The sequence below is a fragment of the Xenia sp. Carnegie-2017 genome, unplaced genomic scaffold (assembly GCF_021976095.1).
Source record: "Xenia sp. Carnegie-2017 unplaced genomic scaffold, XeniaSp_v1 HiC_scaffold_20, whole genome shotgun sequence".
Taxonomy (NCBI): Eukaryota; Metazoa; Cnidaria; class Anthozoa; order Malacalcyonacea; family Xeniidae; genus Xenia; species Xenia sp. Carnegie-2017.
This window is the reverse complement of record NW_025813483.1, coordinates 10,307,299-10,324,186: the sequence shown is the minus strand read 5'-3', so window position 1 is coordinate 10,324,186 and position 16,888 is coordinate 10,307,299. Positions and strand designations below refer to the sequence as shown.

General features: G+C 36.6%; 2 protein-coding genes across 4 annotated transcripts; both read left to right on the top strand.

Annotated features, from left to right (window-relative positions):
• Positions 1–154: 154 nt before the first annotated feature.
• LOC124441225 (splicing factor 3A subunit 3-like) lies at positions 155–9,334 on the top strand. Its single transcript, XM_046991661.1, has 21 exons — positions 155–336; positions 485–532; positions 748–800; positions 1,003–1,108; positions 2,326–2,398; positions 3,063–3,154; positions 3,506–3,588; positions 3,999–4,071; positions 5,033–5,098; positions 5,191–5,259; positions 5,956–6,023; positions 6,106–6,146; positions 6,219–6,279; positions 6,914–6,986; positions 7,519–7,584; positions 7,732–7,830; positions 7,920–7,999; positions 8,070–8,100; positions 8,495–8,585; positions 8,689–8,744; positions 8,942–9,334. The coding sequence occupies exons 1-21, from the start codon at positions 241–243 to the stop codon at positions 9,017–9,019; spliced, it is 1,503 nt and encodes a 500-aa protein (XP_046847617.1). The 5' UTR covers positions 155–240; the 3' UTR covers positions 9,020–9,334.
• On the top strand, positions 9,234–16,888 carry LOC124441224 (protein MFI-like). 3 transcript variants are annotated; one of them, XM_046991659.1, is made up of 14 exons: positions 9,234–9,328; positions 9,413–9,477; positions 10,055–10,140; positions 10,288–10,420; positions 11,102–11,181; positions 11,353–11,599; positions 12,402–12,494; positions 12,754–12,807; positions 13,214–13,373; positions 13,866–13,927; positions 14,188–14,262; positions 14,650–14,714; positions 15,076–15,305; positions 16,564–16,888. In XM_046991659.1, the coding sequence occupies exons 1-14, from the start codon at positions 9,274–9,276 to the stop codon at positions 16,614–16,616; spliced, it is 1,458 nt and encodes a 485-aa protein (XP_046847615.1). In that variant the 5' UTR covers positions 9,234–9,273; the 3' UTR covers positions 16,617–16,888. The 3 variants fall into 3 exon arrangements, with proteins under 3 accessions (XP_046847615.1, XP_046847614.1, XP_046847616.1); XM_046991658.1 differs by having other exon boundaries at positions 9,255–9,477; XM_046991660.1 differs by lacking the exon at positions 12,402–12,494 and having other exon boundaries at positions 9,255–9,477.

Below are 16,888 nucleotides of genomic sequence, written 5' to 3'. Positions count from 1 at the left end.
AAGTTTGCGGATTATCGAGTAGTGATTTACTTTACGGACTTCAATTTTCAAGCGTATGATCAGGTGGATTACAGGATTGGATCACTGTATCGGATGCCGGCTTTTGGCTTTGGCTTTACATTTTGATCCCACTTTGATCCCAGCAGCCTTTGCAAGAATGCTTCGCCATGTTGGAAGTTATATGAAAAGAAAATAGTGATTTTTTACACAATTCACTGAGGTAAATTTAAAAATTGAAGTATGGAAACGATAATAGAGAGGCAACGAAGGCAGCACGAAGAATGCGAGAGGCTCGAAGATGCGATAACCGAAGAATTTTTACTGAAGAAACAGACGGTAAAGCATTTTTAGTCTTCCAAATCATTCAATCACAATTTACCTTCTGATTCAGACTGTATTCATCAGCTTTAGTTATCAGTACGATATTTTCAACATAAATGTACTCTTCACTTTTACTGCATCGAAATGACATCTCTTTCCGCAGCCAAAAGACCAAATCAATTCAGATCACAGAGCCAGGGATCTATTAGAGGTTTGCCAGATAATTCAATTTCTTTGTACCTCTTGAATGACTTATAGTGCTTATCCATTTAAAAAAATAAGGTTAACTTTAAAACTACAATCCTGTGCTTAAATAATTTAGCCTTTTTGTTTGCACACCACCACCAGACATTGAATTTGATTTTGTATATCAACTCACCAGTCACATTGTCTATTTAATTGAAATGTGCATCTGTCCTTTTGTAGAGATATCTCTCTTCTACTAGCTCGTTGCTGACATTGTATAATGATAATGATGGGTAAGAATATATATTTTGATAGTTTTTTTATGAGCTTAGTTAATTTAAGGTGAGAATTAACCTACAAGCATTGCATGATGTGAGTCGAACTACATATTTGCATCATTGCTATGCTGCCTTCAACATTCACTTACTGCAAATATATTTATTTCATTTGTGTTGGTTCATTTCTTATACTTGTGAAATGTCTATCCTGTTCTAGGATGAGGAAAGAAGAAATATCTGCTTTATCTGGGCCCAATGAGTTTGCTGAATTCTACAGCAGATTACGAGTTATCAAAGACTATCACAGAAAGTATCCAAATGAGGTGATATGATTTAGAATGAATGCATATGCAGCCATTGGGAAATGTATTTCATTTCGGGAAAATATTTTGTTCATTGTTTTTTTGGATACCATTGAAACACCATGGAATAGGAAATTTTCTTGAAAGAAATTGCGTGAAATTGATTTGGTTTGCTTTATTTGACATATTTAGTGTTTGAACTAGAAATTTGGCCCTCTGGAATTCTGAACAAATTAGCTACGTCCAGTTTCAGCCAAAATAAAATGCAAACTCTGTATTGTATTGACACAAACTCAGTATTGAGGTTGAGCTCTATTGAATTGACACATGACTTTCAGTGAACCAAAAGAATTTTCATGAAGTTGAAATCTAATTTTCTTTGCTTTGTTTCACCTAAATTCCAAGAACATAAACTTAAACACCCCAACACATCCTTAGCTGAAGATGCGATTTTCCAGTAGAATAGATCACATTTCCCATTTAAACAGTATAAATCTCACAAGTATTATATATCGAAATGACTGGGACCATGGAGGATCGATAATTGGTGGGCTCATACTCATATATGTATGTTATAATCCATAGAAAACAATGGATTTCAAAGGAATTTGATACGGCACATCATGCACATATGAATATTAGCCCCTCCCCTTCGCCCAATTATCGATCATTTGCGGTCGTTGAATTATAAAATGAAGTGTTTTAAACCCTCTCACTGCATTTTTCATGTATGAACTGATCACGTAGAAACGTAAAGAGGTTGTTCGCGATTTCTTGGTCAGCTACTGAAGTTAGAACTCTTAAATTTCATCATCATTTATATGTTCTGTAATCAAAGGGTTCAAGCTCAAAAATTTGCGCACTGCTTCATCGCGCGGCAAGTCCGATTGCGCGCGCACGATCTTGCGTCATCTTTGCATTTCTCTAAGTCGTTGTTTACCACGTATTGTTTTCAAGACTTTTTCACATTGTTGTCAATCGTCAAAAGGAATGAACATTAAACTCTCATCCTCATGAACAACGAGGGAAGGCCATGAAAAAAGAACATTGTTAATTTGCCTTAATAAACCGCTCTTCCTGTAGTTTTTTTTCACGAAACATTTATTTACCGTCAATAGCGTTGTTCCGAAGTCTGATATTTGCGAGCGCGATGAATTGCTTTACCGGTTGACGTTGGATGCATGCATGCGCGCGCACGAGCAATTGCGCACCCTAGAAGCTTCGAATTTTTTTGTCAGGTGGTGGAGCCGATGCAAGTCGAGTTTATGAACATGAAGGAAGCTCGTGAAAACCCTACGGAAGATATGCAAGGTGAAATAGTTATTTTACTTTTATATTTGAAGAGACATCTTTTAATGTATCTTGTCTTAAAGATAAAACTTATTAGCTAATAAGAAATTATTACATGGCAATCTTTCGGTAAAATAGCGCGCTTTGATTGGCTTAGTAACATTTTCGGCAGTCCATCAAGAGTACGCAAACTTCCTACAGTAAAGAACTGAGTACTGTACTAATGTCTCATGCAGTATTATAAACTTTCTACTTACCTCACTCGCTTGGTGTTTGTCAAAAAATATTGGTATTTGGTAAAGAGCTTGCGTTTGGTTGATAGGAGCTTATTTACGTATTGATTCTGATATTATAGATATAGCTTATGCTAATTTAAAATTTACACTTTTCATTAGAAAAAGAGATTGTGGTGCCATACAGACTTACTGTAGAATACCAAGTTAATCAATTTTGTATATGTCATTGGTTTGGCAATTCTGATGAAAGTTTTAATTCGTTATGACAATACCCATAGGTCTTCTTATCAATGGCAGAAGCCTTTTTCTTTGATTTTTTAAGACTCTAACTCGGAGCGTTTGCTGTGCTAGAACCCTAACTAATTTCATTGATTATCTATTGTCCTTTACCACCTAATGTGTCATGTTCCCTATCTCTTATATTCATTCGTTGTCATTTTGCGTTCCAGCTTTGGTTGACTTTTCTGATGAAGAAGGTTACGGCAAGTACTTGGATCTTCACGAACCTTATGATAAATATATTAACATCAAGGGAATCGAGGTAATTCAACTACGTTAATGTCAGACTGAAGAGTAAAGGCGATTATCACTTCAGGGATCGAAAGATCTCATGATGTTCGTTGAACTTCATTTGAATTTTGTCAAAGTTGGTTTCGGAGCAGTCACCAATACACATAGTTGAGACTACAGACTTAAGTGTTTGACGTTCGTAGCGAAGAAAGCGTTGCTATGCATCGCATGCCTGTCTTACTTTAGTTCTCTCGTGGAAATCTTCGTATGCTATATTGGCCAAACACAAATAAAATTGACATGTTGATTTGATGAAACGAACAACCTAATTAGGACACTTTGGCGTTCGACAACTTTCACTATTTTCTTTTGTGTTGTCTAGAGAATAGACTATCTTGCGTATTTGGAAACATTCGACCGCTTGTTCGACATTCCCAAAGAGAAGAAAACACACGAATACAAAAGGTGAAAATGAAATTTTGTTTCCATAGAAACTAAGGCGAAAGTCTAAGTTCACCACAACATGGTTGCTATGAGTTCGTGGTTGCTATGAAGACTACTTCCGGGTACTTTTTCTTGATAGAGTTCAACATATAACTCAGATTTTTCAAGTCAAGTTGCAAATTCTGTAACGATTTCGAGTTTATTTTGTCGTAATTTTCTGTCAATCCCCATTCCTTGAACAAGCACTACATATCTTATCTATATTTAATTTTCGCTTTATCACTTTAAGGTCTCCTTTACGCGAGTTTTGCTTCGATGCAGTAACTTTGTATTAAATAAAGTTTTCCTAAATCCGTCATTCTGATTGGGTCCTCGATCACTTATATAATTATGCCCACTGGATTGCGCTGATCCTCTTTTCCTAACTTTAGATACATCATCGTTCTCCTTGATTACCTTTACTACTATTGTCAACGTGTGCAACCGCTGGTCGATCTTGATAAGGTAAGCCGACATCATTGGTTTCACGTGCCTTTGACGTAGAAACTTTCATTGTTTTTAATAAAGGATCTTCTAAAACTGAAATGGACTTTCTTCGCAAAATTTAATTTAGCATGCTTACTTTCAAAACGATTGAGGCTTTTTTTGATGAGTAAAGTAGATAAGCAGTTGTCCACCGTCCATGTATTCTCCCAACTAATGTGTTCCTGCTAATGTTAAACAAATTGGCCGTACATCATGTATGTGATTAACTTCATTAGCAATCAAAACTTTGTCATGAAACGCAGCCGAGTTTGTTGCGTAACAACGAAAATACACGTGATTTTAATCCTTTGTAATGGGCTGGTCACATGAGCCCGGTAGCCGGGATTCGGCCAAGCGTTGAATGATTTTGGCTAATGGACACGATTCAATACTTATCATCAGATAAATCTTCTCAAGCAATTTCACAATATTCTGTATTAATGACTTCTCAAAACATTTAAAGTTGAGACAATCAATTTGCCTTGATTTTAAATTTTTGAGAATTACAACAGGAGTGACGTGTAGTGGCTTCGCAAACAGTTGTAATTTTTAACCTTGAAGTTTTGGCTCCTTTCAATCCCTTGAAATCATCGGGCTAGCTCGCTATCCGGGCCAGCCATTGAACAAAAATACATGGAATGCTACCTGTAATAGAAAAGCCTAATAGTTTTTGAAGCCAAATCTTACACCCAGACACGCTTGTGTGTGTAGTCAATCAATTTTCACTCGGCGAGAGAATCTCGAACCACTACACACGCGTGTCTGGGTGTAAGATTTGGCTTCAATTATTTGCTTCAGGTAACGTTCTATGTATTTTAGTTCAATGGAGCCAGCTCGCCTCCATATAATCAGGCCCTAAATTAGAAAACAACCGACCATAAGTTAGCTCCGTAATTTACATATCACAAAAAATCCAACAGTTCCAGACGTTTCGTTTTAGGAAATGGAGGAAACCCAAGAAGACTTTGATAGAAACTGGGCGCAAGGATCATTTCCAGGATGGCCCGTGAGTGAAGGGGGATATTTAGGCCGTGCATCGAAGATTTTCTTTGTATTGCGCGTGTATGTATGATTTGTTTTTGGCTTAATTATTTATAGAAAGATACCGGAAGTGCTTTGGCGCAATCTGGGGCACATCTTGATCTGTCTGGTTTCTCATCTGCTGAGGTTAGTAAATGTATGACACTAGCAAAAGACATGTGAGGGTACACATGCATGATACAAGGATAAACAGTACTAGTATGGATATGCATGATATAAGGATAAACACCATACTAGTAAGGGTACGCATGATATAAGGATAAACACCATACTAGTAAGGGTACGCATGATATAAGGATAAACACAATACTAGTAAGGGTACGCATTATATAAGGATGAACGCAATACTAGTAAGGGTACTCATGATATAAGGATAAACACCATACTAGTAAGGATACTCATGATATAAGGATAAACACAATACTAGTAAGGATACGCATGATATAAGGATAAACACCATACTAGTAAGGATACTCATGATATAAGGATGAACACAATACTATTAAGGGTACGCATGATATAAGGATGAACACAGCCTAAGTAAGATTAATCATGACCTAACGATAACTGAGCGTATATATGACATAACAATAAACTTTGTACTGGTGTGGACATACATGATATTTATGTAAACATAGAATAGTGATGACACACGTGACATAAGTATAAATACGGTATTGTTAAGGACATATATGATTTTGATAAAACCATACGAACAGTGAGGGTTGACATAAACAAACAAGTCATACATATACACACAAAACAAATCAGAACCATTGCCTATTAAAGCATTTTCTCGACAATATCTTCTTTGTTCCACAGGAGTTGGCCTCGCTTGGTCTTGACCGTCTTAAACAGGCGTTGCAAGCTTTAAATTTAAAATGTGGAGGGTATGAAATCTTGCGAAATTTTTCTGATTAAAAAATGTTGATCCAATTTGATTTTGTTTGTTTCCTTCGCACGCGTTTTTAGCACGTTAGAGGAACGAGCACAGAGATTATTCTTTACTAAAGGTATTTTAAACTCGGTCACTTGTTGGTTACTAATAATTTGAACTAATTGAATTCATTTTTCCGAATACCTAGGGAAATCTATGGAGGATCTTGATCAATCACTTTTTGCAAAATCGAAAGGCTCTAAAGGAAGGCAAGTCACGTTCTTTGTGTAGAAGAATGATGCTTCCGTGTATTGATGATTGTCGACATATTCTCCGAAAGCAATTTCTAATCACTAGCTATGGAACAATTAAGAAATAAAAGATGTTTACTTTGTTTGCACGGGCTTGTGAAAACCGAGGAGACCTTTGGGAGAACTCGAGAGCAGATCAGTGCAAGCCCGAGACCTAAGGTCGAGGGTTGCACTTACTCGAGAGTTCTCACAAACGTATCCGAGGTCTGCATAAGCCAGTGCAAACACGAAAAACATCTTTTATTTCTTTTATAAAATAAAAATAATGCGAAATAAATACATTAACAAATGTTTTATTTTTTCCTCTAAAATGTATTCATAATTGATTTGCAAACTCTCTTTGGTTGACTGATTTGATTGGTTGAGCTCCGATCTGTTCTGCACAGGCTAATGCACATCAGCTATAGACCGATCAGTGAACGCTTTTTTTAGTGTTTATTTTATAAACGCTTATGAAACAAGAAAAATTACAATAAACATCAATTTGTCCTGCGTGGAATTTTCGCGTTTTCTCTGCTTATTCACCGGTGTCACAGCGAGCCACAATATTTCAGTGCAGATTGGTGAAAATGATTGTCTTCTTTTTACCTAGGGAGAATATAGTAAAGCAAAAGGAAATTGCCTCCTTGGAAAGTCAAGTCTACAGATTAATTGAATTAGTCGGGGTATGTATTTATCAATGAAAGTTTACTTATTTTTGAACTTAGATGTATGAAACCGTACATGTGGGGGATTGTAAGGGATGTACCGGATCATGATACCGGATTCTCGTGTGTTTGCGGTACATCCCTAGTCGTTGCGTAGCAAAGATTTGGGCAAAAGGTTTGGTAATTTAAAGTTTTAATTGGGCAATTTTTAAGTTTGCTCGTTCGCCTACGCTAACATGTAACTGAACTGGCTAACTACCAAGAAATGTGACTAAGAGGAGACAATTTCAACTCGAAGCGAATTTCCTACAGCTGATGGAAACCACTGTCACAAACAAACTTCACATTTCGGCAGCATAATTTTGCTGCATATCGGCTGAAATAATTGTCTGGGGCCGGTTGCACGAAGCCTGGATAGCGTTATCAATTGGAAGGCACAAATTTTCAAAATTCTAAACTTTGTAAAACTTGTAAAAACTGATGTTAAATTGACTTTCCCTACGATGCAGAGTATTCATTTATAATGTTGTAATATCACTTTCATCCGTAGGAACAGAGGGCTGCCACTCGAGAAAACGTTGTAAGAAAGCAAGCAAGAACAACTGACGAACTTGAGGTTTTTTGCATCGATTTGTCGAACAGAGATACATTCATTTGTACATTATTTTATGTTCTAACGGAACTTAGAAATTTTGTAAAAATGACTCACCAATGTGTTTTGATCACCAAATGCATTGCTTGCGTTTCTTTTATTGTTCCTCAGGATGAAGAAGGTGGCGAAGAATACAATGAATCGGATTCTGAAGACGAGGAAACAGTACTTTACAACCCCAAGAATCTTCCTTTGGGCTGGGATGGTAAGGTAAGAAGAATGGGGGAAACGATCAGCGGAGATCGCCAAAGATATGTAACTACAGATTATAGAACAACGGATTTTATTGTTCCTTTTAGCCTATTCCGTACTGGTTATACAAGTTGCATGGGCTCAACATCTCTTACAGCTGTGAAATTTGTGGCAACATGAAGTACAGGTTTGTGCAATTATCTTTTTTGGTCTTCACTATGAAAAGAGAAATGCAAATCGTATTTTTAATTTTTCAGGGGACCCAAAGCCTTTCAAAGACATTTTGCGGTACGACTAGCAACCTGTAATTGCAAGATTTTATGCAGTTTCAATTTAAGAAAATTTGTGAGATCGTCATCTTTATGTTCCCAACTAAATTGCATGGTTTGCTTCATAAGATAATTCTGCTGCAATGCATGACTAAGAAAGTTTCATATGTATCTTACCATGCATGCTTGTTTAGTATTTCCAGTCCACCTTTCATGTATGAGTTTCAATCAGCAACTGTCAAGTTAGTCCTAACAAGCTCTTCTAGAAACCGTCTAGTCTGTTCTGTAGATCCTAACTTCCCACGATGCATTTCGGCAGCAGCACTCACCACATCATGATGTGTAATGTTCTTAGCGCATTTCTTTATGCCTGAGTTGATATGTCAGGTTTATGAATTGCTTCTCATCTACAGGAATGGAGGCATGCACACAATATGCGTTGTCTTGGTATTCCAAACACCGCTCACTTCGCAAACGTCACACAAATAGCCGATGCACTTTCTCGTAAGTCGATTTTTTACATCTTTCTTGGATTTCTCCTCTTAGTAACCTCTTAGTTTGCTCTTATTCATGCATGGCTTTGAAATTCGTTTGCCTTTACTTGTAGTTTGGGAGAAACTAAAAGATGTGAAAGCTAAGGAACGTTGGCTACCGGATGTTGAGGTATGATGGTGTATCTACCTACGTAGATATCTACCTATATCCGTTTTGTGATGTGAATTGTTCTTGTCATAAATTTTTTCGAGTTCACGTTTTTTGACTAAATGGTCGACCGTTGATTTGACTGTCGGAAATATTAGTAATATATTTGGCCTTGTTCATTGTAATGAGAAAAGTGATGATATTATTTTTCACTATAGGAAGAATTCGAAGATTCGATGGGTAACGTTGTGAACAAAAAAACATTTGAAGATCTTAGCCGACAAGGATTACTCTAAAAAACATTCTGCACTTTATTTATGTAAATAATAGGTTTCTATTCGTATTCTACCTTAAAAAAACTTGGTCAATATCCCAGAATCACATCCTGAAGGAAAAATACGTTGCAAAAACATGTAACATTGGTAACATGCAACAGTTTCCGTTGCCTAGCAACTGGGTAATCTACAAAATGGCGGAAGACTCGATTTGAGCTTCTGTCCTTTATTTGACCTTTTTTTGATATTTTCATGTATAAACGAGTCCATTTGCAATGGCAATTTCTAAGGAAGAGGCCGAAGAAATTTTGAGGACAGTGCGATTACCTGGTGAAATATTTTCATGTGTTTTTTTTGTTAATATGAAATTTAACTTAGGAATTGCTCTTATTTCATTGACTTTACTTGTGGTAGGAACCCTTTCAGCTTCCTTTGATCGTGCATTCGTATTGGCAACAGATACAAAAGATGCTCGACAGGTTTAAACATAATCTTTCACCAAAATGTTTGTTTATGTCATGGGACTGTGGCACTGGCAAATACAGCACTTACTGGTGGCAGTGTCGGCCCGTTTTCTTTATTAGTTCTTTATTAAAAGTATAATGATAATTATTCTCTATTCACTCACTGCTCAACAATGAATTTCTAAACAAATTAATAATGGTAAGGTAGTAAATTAACACAGCCATGGATGCCGCTACAAACTTAAACCTTGTGGGAGGGGGGTGCGACTCCTCGCTTACTATATTTACTGCGCTTTATACTTTGACTTAAGTTAGGCTAAAATATATGAATCTTAGCAACAACTTGATTTTGGGGAAAACGGAGTGCTTGCAAGCTGGCTCTGTCTCTGAGGAGAAAACTTTAGAAAATATCAAATAACTTTACAGGATGTTTTTAACTTGTACCTAGTTTGGAAGCTAATATTTTGTCACTGTGAAAAATGTTGAGGTCCATTTGTATTATTTTTGCTATTTTTGCACACTGGCATTAAGGTCTTGGCAAAATGTGCAGTACTTTGCAGACTAGCTTTGCAAAAGTTAGCTATTTTTGTAGGCAATCATAAAAGATGTTGAACACGAAGACAGAGAAACTGCTGCAGCCATTGAGATTCAACGGGTTTTTCGTGGATATCTACTCAGGTACACAACTTCTGAATTTAATTACTCGAGAACATTTGCTTAAACCTATTTTAAGCATTAGCTCAATCAGTTGCACTTTGTTGGAAAGATCCTATGTATTTCCTGCTCTTCATGATGATTTATTCATTAACACTTTTTTTTGGAAAGATCCTATATATTTGCTGCTCTTCATGATGATTTATCACAGACAAATTTGGGCCCGCGCAGTATTTATAAATGGTCAGATCTTTCATACAGCACTACTCAACATTCTGGACAAACACAAGCATCTTCTGTTCAGGTATTCGTATGGATATTGATGGATATTATAGGATTGTGTACTTTACTTTGTGTTATAGAAAGACCATTTATATCAGAATCATTTGATTCTGTTATTAACATGAAGTAGAATTTTCTGAAAGTTCAACAAGCAATTATTTGAATTTAATATACCCATGTCAGTGAAGGCCATGATCCATTCTGCTGAAGTAAAAAATAACTAGTTTTCATTGATTGAACCTACCCACTAGTAGTAGACATGATTTTATTGGTTCAAGAGAACTATGATTAAATATACCTATATGCTAGTTTCTATTGGCAAAACCGTAAAAAATGAAGGTTGTAGAAAGGAACGTAGAATTCGCACCCACCATCTGTTGCCCCCATAATACAAATGTTTGCAACCCCTCGTGCAAAACCATGTCCAGCCAACAATTTATTAAAATATAGTAAAAAACAAATTCTGAAGAAACAAGACATCTTGAGATTACAAAATATGAATCAGAACAAGGCAAGAACTGTAAATTTTTGACTTTATTTCAGAACGAGGATGACTCTGAAATAAAGTCGAAAAGTTACAGTTCTCTTCTCGTCTTTTCTGATTCATATTTTGTAATCTCAAGATATATTGTTTGTTTGTTTCTCATGCAAAACGGTTAATTACAGTTAATTTTCTATTACCTTTTATTTTCTCGTTTCTTAGATAGAGGGAAGTTCTAGTAGTTCCAGTACACAGCTCGAAAAACAGTCTAGCTCATCTCAAAAGGATAGTCCGTCGAAAACGTACGTTATTTTTGATAGCAAATATGCACCAATTCCATTTTCACGTGTATTGAATGAAATTTTATGGAATATTGTTAACAGAAAAAGGTTTGGTGCACTTTTGGAAAGTGATTTCAAAATCGTGAAATTTGTTATTTTGTCATTTTGCCAAATCATTTCATTTCTCTATAGAAATCAGCAGGAATATTGTGCTCTAGTTATCCAGAATTGGTGGCGACTTAAGTTGAACGAGAAACGTCGAAACGTTCGGACGCCTCCTGCTCCTCCATCGACCACGGAGGACAATTATTCGACCTCCAGTGTCAGTCTCAGTGTTTCTAGTGGTCCACCGTCTAGAGCAGCAACAAGACTGTCTGGTCAAACATCGACAATGATTTCTGCTGCTAGAGTCATTCAAAAAGCTTGGAGAAGACACGTGGTACACGGCTAGACATGTTACTATAGGGGGAGCTGGGAATTTAGTTGTGCCTATGAAATGCCCGTATGTAGATGTAGAGGTTTATAATCTGGGCTCAAATCGCGCTTGGCAACATGATTATCCGAGATTTTGCCAGATGTTATTCAACATAAATGATACGGTTGTTGCGTTAGCAGGACGAATAAATTTACTCGTTACCTTATCTTGCTACGCAACTAGCTACTCACGATCGAGTATTCGATGCGAACCCTACTAACAATGATAGTTATTATGGGTATGGCTCTTTGCAAAACCACTTTAGATACGTTTTTCCATGGAAAAGATGATTTGATACCTGACGTCACATTATGATGTCATACTTACGTGAGTGGATGGTTAGATGCAGACGCTGTTAAGCCAGGCTGACTGCCTTGGAGTTCCGGTTCATCCTTCAACCTGCTCCTTACGAACCTGGCCACCACGCATCTGCACCTGATCACACCAATTAATTGGCGGGAAAAGGAGAAAAATAATGCTGTTTGCTCTGCAAACGTACATCGCTAATGAGACATGAACCTCACTGTATCCTATCATCTGCGTGCTAACTGCAGGGGGTCTAGTGCCCAGATCTGCGCGCCGTTCCTTGGCTATTAACCTTGGTTATTTCATAACCTCGTTTAAATGGATACCCTGGGGTGGTTTTATAGGCCAAAGTATATTAGTAAATGCCACAGTTTGAAGGCCAAATGAAAAACATCTTTGGTGTCGTCAGAACTGATTTTTTTTTATAAATACTGCTTAGCATATATTTCCTTCTTTCTAGGATGTGCAGGTCTATTGTTACTATAAGGACTTGATTAGCTTTAGATTTCGCGGTGATCCCGCCATGCTATTAAAATGCATCAATCCAAAGGAGGTAAAAAATTGAGACTGGGGATTTATCAGATTGCGACCTCATATTATTACGATAAGGATTAATCTACAACATAGCTTTGGGATTATCCTACAGGTTAACATTAAATGACTGCGATTGTCTAGCAGGACAGTGTTAAGTGATACGGATTACGGATTATCTTGTAGGACAGCATAGGATCATGTGGATTTTTCTAAGAGTTAGCATCTCATAATCGAGAATGAGATTACTAAACATATTTGTTCTGTGAAAAACATTTCAGGCAGAATTGTTGGATCAAGCTTCTGGAACGCACGTCAAGTTCAGATTGGCTGGGGTAAGATTTTCGCAAAGATTAGAAATACACATGATTGTCCTACCAGAGATAGGACAATATAAGAAAGTCATGTACGACTGTATGACTTTGTCGACATTCATGTAATCGCTATGAGCGAGTACGAAATGAATGTTCATTTACTCAAAGTTGCCGAAAACTGGACTTCTTCATCAACTGATGCAAATTGTACTACGTAAATATTTATCGAACATCGTTGCATTTTACTACTCGTTGCCGTATTCTTTGATTAGGTAGGATTTTGCGCTAAAAAATATCGCGAACTAAGCATTTTGTTCTTCTGAACACATGAGCTTCGATATGTATCAGAACCGCTTGCAATGTAAATACGTCTCTCGTAAGGGAGGATGCATTTGGACAATCTCTTAATCGCATTTTTCTTTTTCAGACCTCGTTCCCACCAAACATTTATTATAAGATCTTTACGCATTCTCATATTGTGGATATGTGTGCAAACAGCCCGAAGGATTACACCAAAGCGTCGGCTAAAGTACTACCACCGCGCCTTCACCATAACAATGATCTCACGAGACCATATTCGGACCTAGGTAGGCGTTTGGAACTATGAGCAATGGTCGGCTACCACGTGTAGGAAACATATTTTGTATTAAGAACATATTTGCTATATACGTGTAATGACGTAGCCAGTCCGTTATTCATAGTCCTTTGCAAAGGCATTCCTTTTCACTCATTTGAAAAACGGCCGATTTCTTAAAGATATCAATTGTTACATGTATTTAGATGTAGACTCTTCAGAGAGAAGAGTCTTGAGGTTGACTGTTGGTGTCGATGTGGAGTGACGTTTTGTCAACCTTAACAGTAGTCATCTTCAGAATTAAGTAAGGAGTAGAGTTGACTCTGAAAATGACTACCGCTGAGGTTGTCGAAACGTCACTCAACATCAACATGAACAGTACTTCTCAGGGCTCTACTAACTTGGGAAGATCTACATCTACAAACGCGTAACGATTTTCCCGAGTTCAAACCATTCACTGTAAGGGTAGGATTAGCACATCTAACGTAGCGTTCTGTGTTTCAAGACTGCAGAGAAGGCTGGTATGAAAGATATGAAAATAATGGCTGGAGGATTGTGTCGGATAGGGTGCGTATTAGACATGAATTTTTTAACTTTTGCATCTTTACGAATATTCATGCAACTGTTGTGCGCATTTGTGCATAAAACGCCCAAGCAATGTGATTATTATGAATTGTAGATATTATGAAAGTGGAGATTTTCAGATTGTTTTTAATCTTGAATGACTATTAATTCATCTGACATGTTGATATCGATGGACACAGTTGCTTGTGAATCGTTACAAATTTTCTATGGTCGTCTGACCGTCGAACTGTTCACTTCTTCAGGTTTTGCGAAAGATTAAAGAAGATGACATTACGTACGACTCTTCGCAGAAAAAAATCGACTTCAAACACGAGAAGGTTTGAAGCTACATCTAGCTAAAAATCACTACACATAAGCGCAAGTTATGAACGTGAGATTTTTTTATTTCAACACTTCTTGATTCAGTCAGTTACTCAGAAATTTTTACACATTCATATATACCGTTGAGATTGAAAACAATCTAAGAATAGGTGTATTTAATGGTTGTCTCTGTTTACAAATAAGTAATAAATTGGTATTTCTCCTTGCACATAGATATTAAATATGTATCTTTTTTTACGAATAGGTATTTAAAATGTATCTCTGTGTACATATAGGTATTTAATATGTATCTCTACGTACATATAGGTATTTCATTGGTATCTTTATATACATATGGGTCTTTAGTGAGTATCTCTATGATTCGTGCCTTTTCTTATGTGTAGTTGATGAGAAAGGATGATTTGGAAAGAAAACGAAAACGACGGAAAATTGATTGGATGAAGAAAATGTAAGGAAAACCTATTAGTGCGTATAGTCTTCTAAACATCTGAGAACATTCCTTAACAGTGCCGGAACCACAGCTATGAAAATAAATTATTGTAGCAGCTCAATTTTTAATTCGAAGTGACGTCATAACAATGATGTTGCCAAGAATGAGCTGTGGTTATGTATTTTCACTTAGCCTGGCTCCCCCCAGTGCTCCTAAACATTGCATAAAGTCAATAGAAAGATCTTTCAAAATTTGAAAAACATGTTTTTCGCACTTAAAATAATTTCCTTCTCTCTTTTGCCAACAATCTTTGAGCCCAATTGTATTGCGTTTGGCAACTTAGAAAAGGAATATAGTTGTGTGATATATGTACTTATAGGTACAAAGAAGGTATGCTAGTGAGTAACCCTGGTACTGAAACTCCGGTGGTCAGGGATATCGAGAACACTTTGAGAGATATAACACAAGTGACGGACATTAAGGGATACGAGGCAGTAGACGAATGGGAAGTTGATGAATTACTGGAATGGACGAACGGTTTGAATTTTGACAACTACGTTGCGGGCTGGAAGGAGGTTGCGACAAGTGCCATTGCTGGACAATCTCAAGGTTGGTTTCACGTTTAAACGGCCCGTATAACGAAGATTTAGCTATTATAGTTTCATTGAAAAGAACTCGTAAAATGACAGTGGAATTTTTAAAACAGTTTAGTCATCTGTCTTTGCATTCTGAAGATATTGAAATTCAGTGATGTCCGATTTATAGAGAAAGTGACGTCACATTGCATAATGAGCCGCTGCAGATTTATGAATATCCTTCGGTTTCCTGCCAACTTTGGGATAAAATACCTTAACTCCGAACCCGTCCGGTTTATGTAACATGCGTATCAGGAAATAATATTAATGATTCAAACTCTCATCATGCAATGTGACGTCGCTTTCTTTATAAATCATGATGCAATGTTTTTAACATTAATGCTTTCAATTTTTGACTCTGAAGATGACTACCGCCAAGGTTGTCGAAACGTCAGTTAACAACAACAAAAACAGTCCTTCTCAGGACTTTATTAACCTGGACGATCATCATTTACAAACATATAACGATACTCCCGGGTTCAAACCATTTACTTTATTAATGCTTGCAAGTACCAAAATCGAATCCAAAGTAGAGAACGCTCCACTTTAAACCTTCGTAGATTCATCCCTGCGCTTACGTCTGGAACTATCAAATTTATGATACTTCATGGTCGGTCGTTTCCACAAAAACTTAATAGTTCAAGAAGTATGCATGCGTATGTATGTAAATGCTCAAAAGAAAGTCAGCTACGGTGTTGAGAGATGTTTTATTAAAGAGAAGACAAATTTCGTGTCATACACATAACTTTTAGTCACTTAAGATATTGTTTTAGTGAAGTTTTCCTTCGGTATTCAATCCATTTTCACCAGGCGATAAGACGCAATGTAACATTATTCAAAATACAATTCAGCATTCAAAACGATGTGGGTTTTTTTCATTGTTCTGTATAACTATATCATTCGACGTATTTATATTAGATATTTTGTCATCCGTTTGTCCTGATAAAGTAAATGGTTTGAAACATGTAACGTTTGTCCGGCCCATAATGACAAAATTTCAAATTACTCTTTCATTGACTGTTTGTTATAGGAAATTTATTGTTAATATTCAACGATCTAAATTTTAATAGAAAGCTAGGCTGTCTGACTCATTTCAGTGAACGTTGACTACACTATGTTTAATTCTAACATCGGATCATGTGTTTTTTTTTTCCCAAAAAAGTTTTATAATTCTGACTTTTTATAGTGCGAGAGTTTATCTCACATAACTGACGTACTTGTGTTCCATTTAGGAAAAGTGAAGACTTTAAAAGAATATACGAGATCAGTGGCTTATTCCAGATGACATTGCCCTATATCCTTCACTAATTGGCTTTGGTATTGTGTATCTAGTCGACCGACTCACAAAATTTTTTTTACCTTGGTCTGATAAGATTTGACACGAACTAATATGCCCACGTTGTGCTGTAGGTTAAGAGTGCGCTTAACGATTGCAATTTTTTATGCAATTGTTCTAAAAGAGAGTTTTTATAATTTTGAGTATAAGAAATAGCGAGCATTTTTTTTTAGACTGTTACTATTTTAAGAAATAATCCAGGTGTTTTTATAGAACTCGTA